Below are 5,232 nucleotides of genomic sequence, written 5' to 3'. Positions count from 1 at the left end.
AATAAATTGAGACAGGAGCGAAGTCAGGGACTTCCTCAAATTTGGCCTGCTTTTGCTGGAAGTAGTCCCTAAAGAGGCCTACGTGGTTTTTCGCAGCGCGCAACGTCAAACGCGCTTGGTTGCGACTGCGTCATTTTCAGACATCGGCTTCCACATGCGCTCACAGTCATCCCAGAGTATTCACCACGACTACTTCACAGTGCAAACAGCGATCTCTGTCAATTTTGCAGCGCTTTCAACAACTATAGTATCGAAAATGAGCCATTGAGACAGGGAAACTGGGAAGCGCTCTCAGACGCGACCGTCGAGCCAGAAGCAGACATCTTGAACTAACCGGAAAACCGGAGGCATTTCCATACGATACGACGTTGCACTAACCCCGCGCGCCTGCAGAACGGAGACGCCGCTCCGCTGAACAGCTAGCGTGTGAGCGTACTGCGCATGCGCACTTGAGCGTCTGCCCCGCTCAGCTCCGTAGCGGACCGCAAAACCGGTCAGCTATAAGTGTCTAATAGAGTCAACTGATAGGCATTAAAGACGTGGCTCGTAGCGTCCAGAAAGTTTTCAGTTGGGAACAGGCTGGAAAAATCGCTGAAGCGCCTTTCTGATAGCTCTTAACATGTTATAACGCGTTTCGTTCTTTTTTCTCGGCGACAGCAACTTTACAGTATGCAGTTTCTTCTTGCAACGTTAATCCACTTGCGCATCATGAAATAACGAAAATATTCTAATGTATGACAAGCATAGTCACCCTTCAAATCATCGCTTCCCCACGCGCTGCGGAAACCGGTCACCATATCGCTTTTTCAGGAAAGGCCACATGAGGTCAGTAGAATCGCTGGAACGATCGCACCGCGTTTCTCAGAGCAATAGCTGCCCCGTGAAGATGTGGACGGTGCGACTGAGTGGTGTTCCAGAGCAAGTCAACCACCGTGCCGTTTCCATCAACGGCAAGGTATACTCGTTCGGCTCTTTTCACGAGGACGGGCCTCACCCCTTAAGGAACCTCGTCAACGTGTCCATCTTCGACCCTGCAACGTCGCGGTGGAATATCGTTCAAACACATTCACCGCTCCATGGCCAGCCGAATAACATTTTCCGTCGCACCGTTGTCGCCTACGGCCACTGCGCGTACCTTTGGGGCTTCCGGAACGGCTGGCAGCTGGACAGCGTCCTTTATCGTTTCGACACCAACACCATGACATGGAGCTGCCCTCAAGTGAATGGTGAGGCGCCGACACCGCATTATGGCGCCTCAGCTTGCATGGTCGGTCAGCGCATGTATATCTTTGGTGACCCCCATGTTTCCCAAGTTGTCAGCGCGCTTGACCTGGATACCATGGAGTGGCATCGTGTCCCCACCAATGGAGAGGTCCCTGCTCCGCGATCCTTACACACGGCCTCTGCAATCGGGACCCGCATGTACGTGTGGGGAGGTGGCTTAGCTGCCACTTTTCTCGCTGGTCGCTTTGAAAGCATCAACACTTTATTCTACCTGGAAACGACCACCTTGACCTGGGTGCGTCCCCACGTACAGGGCGTTTTCCCCGTGGGTCGGCACGGGCATTCAGCGTTTGTCTACAGAGGCGAGCTGTACGTCTTTGGGGGTTTCAACCAACTTCGGGACACTTTCTGTGCAGACATGCACAAGTACGACCCTGAGACATCGTGCTGGACTGAGGTGAGGCCGTGGGGCTTAGGACCGTCTTCCAGGTGGTTTCCAGGCTGCTGCATTTCTCGCGAAAGAGTGTTTTTATTCGGCGGTTATGGTCCGATACAAGACCCGGAGGAAGGAGAGATTTTTGAGTGTACAGTGGCTCTGACTGATCTTCACGTGTTGCACATGAAAACTACTCTACAGAACTTGTGCCTCCTTGCGGTCATCGATGCACGACTGGATGTAAGCGAGAGCCCACTCATTAGAAATCAAATCAATGCTATCCTGTCACCATAATGGAAGCTACAGGCAGATGCTGCACCTGAAGCAAATGGAGTGCCTTCGACGAATCTGGATTTCTGGTGGATGATAAATGAGTTTTCTGCATGTATAAACACTTTTATTTTAAAACAACTTTTCGACTCACCCTTTGTTCTGTCACGCAGTAGTTTATAATGATATAGCCGTTAAGCACTACTTTGTGTAACAGCGCGAAATATTTGGCCGAATGAATATTAACTCCTGTATATCATCGATTTCATTCCATCCTGGCTGCTTCTTCTGGCAATTCAGGATAATGTTATTCCGCTTCAGTCTCGTGCTCGTGTCTAGGTGCATATAGCACCTACGTGACATTTTTTTCAAGTCAGACGGCAGTGCGACCTCCCCTATTGGACAGTAATCCTGCATTTCAGTTGGGCGCCAGGATGGATTCGTCTGCACCTGCAATGCATCAGAAAGCGACACAGTTTTCAACTGTTCTTGCATTTCTTTCCTCAGGTTGATCCAATAGAATGTACTCGGCCACAATGCTGACGACTATATATTTTTGGCTCATATCTATAGTTTCCTAATAACATCTCTCAATGAACCCACAGCTACCATGTCTTACGTTTCCGCGTAGTACTCGTGATAGCTTGTGTATCAGATTGTATTGAAGTTAGCCGATAGCATGCTGCCCGGACCAAGTAATTTCCTTTGATATCTAGGGCGTCGTATCTATACGGATGTGGCGGTGGCACAGGCGTATATGGCATATCAGTAAGATTCGCAACGAACCACCTCACTACCCCGATAAATTTGGCGCTGCGCTTAACGAGTAACGTCATGTGGTTGTCTTCTAGGCCTTGCCCAAGACAACCAAGGCCTTTCAAAAAGACGAGTTCAGATTCCTCTTCAGTGCACATTTAAAGGTTTTAAAAACGCACAGCTCTTAAGAACCCAATTTTCCAGCTCAACATTGTCATGTGACAACAGCCTATTTTAGCATCGCAAACCAAGTTATGTTATTTGGTTGTTACCACAGATGTGGAGTGCTCATGTCATACACACATCTTGCAGCTCAGCTCTGTAGGAAGTTCTTATCTCTACCAAATGCTTCTCATTGTGCCTGTCAAGTAGTTGACTGCACATGAATTCTCGTGCACAACCAGAAGCTATGCAATGAAATGATCCATTCTAATATGAGTCAAACCGTGTTTGATAATTATTACACTCTCATGAGCTATTGTCAAGGTCAAGATAGCCTCCTTTCATATGTTAATGCAAAATGACAATATGCACATGTGCTAACCCCAGTAGAATACAATAATTACCACTTATTGTCTCCACCTTCAGCGGCGTCAGGGGCTTCACGTGGGAATGCAAAATAAACGAGGCTTTCCATAGAATACAAAATCCGAGTGCGACACAGTGGGATAGTTTGCTCTCCAGCGGCAACCCGGTTATCCAGAGAGAACTGGTCATCCATGCCCAGCGAGCAGCCAAACTCAGCGGTGCCCTGGAATAGGGGCGCCGACCTCGGTCGACCGTTATAACTTGCAAAATAGAGCGAATAAAGTTTATCCTATCCTATCTGCGGGGCCTTGTCCCTGCCAGGAATCTGTTGGATTCCTGGCAGCAATGGACCATTTATCACCTGCCTTCCACACCATAAGTACTGCTCATTTCTTCATGATGTAAACCAGAACATCACAGTTGTGTTTGTTCCCCTAACTCGCACTGCTCTCTTTTTGTCTCTAAACGTTACACGCACTGCGCTGTCCCTAGGTTAATTTGAAGCCTTCTCAACATGGCTGCTGCCTGTACCGATGAATTTCCCATTAACATCATCAATAATGATTTAAAAACAACATTCTCGTATGCTTTCTTTGGTTTCAAAGACTGTTGGCTGCCTTCCTATTTATGTTGTAACGAGCTCCTCATTTCTGTACCCTTCCCTGTTCTTTCCGTCATTAGGTTGTCTTTGCAGCTTGAAAAACGGGCTATAAACTTGCTGCGAACTGAAAAAAATGCGCACGGTGGTAGTTCAAGGACTCCGCAACAATGTCACTGACAATTATAGATAGTGGACATGGTTTATTGGTTTACTGGGGTTTACTAGTGGCCCAAGGCAACTCAGACTATGAGGGACACTGTAGTGAAGGGCTCTGGAAATTTCAACCACCTGGGGCTCTTTAACGTGCACTGACATCGCACAGTACACGGGTTTCACCTCCATTGAAATTTGGTCGCCGCGGCCAGGTCAAACCTGCGTCTTTCGGGCCAGCAGCCGAGCGCCATAACCACTGAGCCACCACGGCGGGGAACAGATAGTAGGCATGATCCCGGAGTGCTGCAGATGACTTTCCATACCTTGCTCAGCTGATAAGCACGCATTGTGCACTTCAGATGAAGGCAGCGTGGACCCTTCCAGTGACAGGGTGGGGTGGCACTGCTGTGGTACTGGTGTTACCGCCCTTGGAGGGATGTCTTCAGCGGCATTCTCAACGAGTGCAATGCTAGCCACATTGCTCACTTCAGCAGCTGTTCACATAAACGTTTGCGGTTTTAGACTTCCCGTTTAGCAAGTTCATTTTTTCTTGTTTCATCATACTTTCTCATCTTTTTGTTTTTGGCCTCTTTAGGTCATTTATCTAAGCTCCACTAAGAACATGAACATATGTAGCTAAAGTTCACATTTCCACTGTGATGAAGACGTTAGGATCATTAAAGACACGGAGTTAGTGTAAAACTGCATTTCTACAACCAACGAGGAATGTAATAAAGATGTAAAATTTTTGACAATTGCTTTCCCAAAATGAAGGCCCTTTTATAATGCACTTGTGTATTTTTGTGACACTGGAGCTTACGAGAAAAAAAGTAATAACTTACAGGCTGTAGCAAGTGGCATCTAGATTAAGAAGTAGGCATACTGCCGTACAGGACTAACCTGGAGCTGAGAGGCATTTCAGAAGCTGCTCCTGCAGCTTCATGTTTAGCTGCCGCAGCTTGGAATTTTCTTTCTTGAGGGCTTTCAGCTGCTCTTTGAGCGCATTGCTTTCTGTGAGTGCCACAATGTCCTCATTGGCACTCCTTTTGGCAGCCATCCTCAACTCTTTCACCTTTCTTTTTGGCTAGAATTGAAGCATAGGCATAACCAATATAAATGCAGCAAATGTGCATCATGCACAAGTCATCATGCACTTCGTATATAATCAGCACACTCGCATTTGTTTGACCACTGCAAGGAGACTCACCTACTTGCCACAAGTACATTAGGCGTTTCCTCATCCATAACACGGTACTGTTGGCCA

General features: G+C 47.5%; 1 protein-coding gene across 1 annotated transcript; it reads left to right on the top strand.

Annotated features, from left to right (window-relative positions):
• Positions 1-1,264: 1,264 nt before the first annotated feature.
• Positions 1,265-1,954, top strand: LOC149326601 (kelch domain-containing protein 3-like). The gene has a single exon (XM_089564628.1). The coding sequence runs from the start codon at positions 1,265-1,267 to the stop codon at positions 1,952-1,954; it is 690 nt and encodes a 229-aa protein (XP_089420754.1).
• The last annotated feature ends 3,278 nt before the right edge of the window (positions 1,955-5,232 follow it).

The sequence above is a fragment of the Amblyomma mixtum genome, chromosome 10, assembly GCF_055824585.1.
Source record: "Amblyomma mixtum isolate Tamu chromosome 10, ASM5582458v1, whole genome shotgun sequence".
Lineage (NCBI taxonomy): Eukaryota > Metazoa > Arthropoda > Arachnida > Ixodida > Ixodidae > Amblyomma > Amblyomma mixtum.
This window is presented reverse-complemented; position numbering and strand designations above follow the sequence as displayed.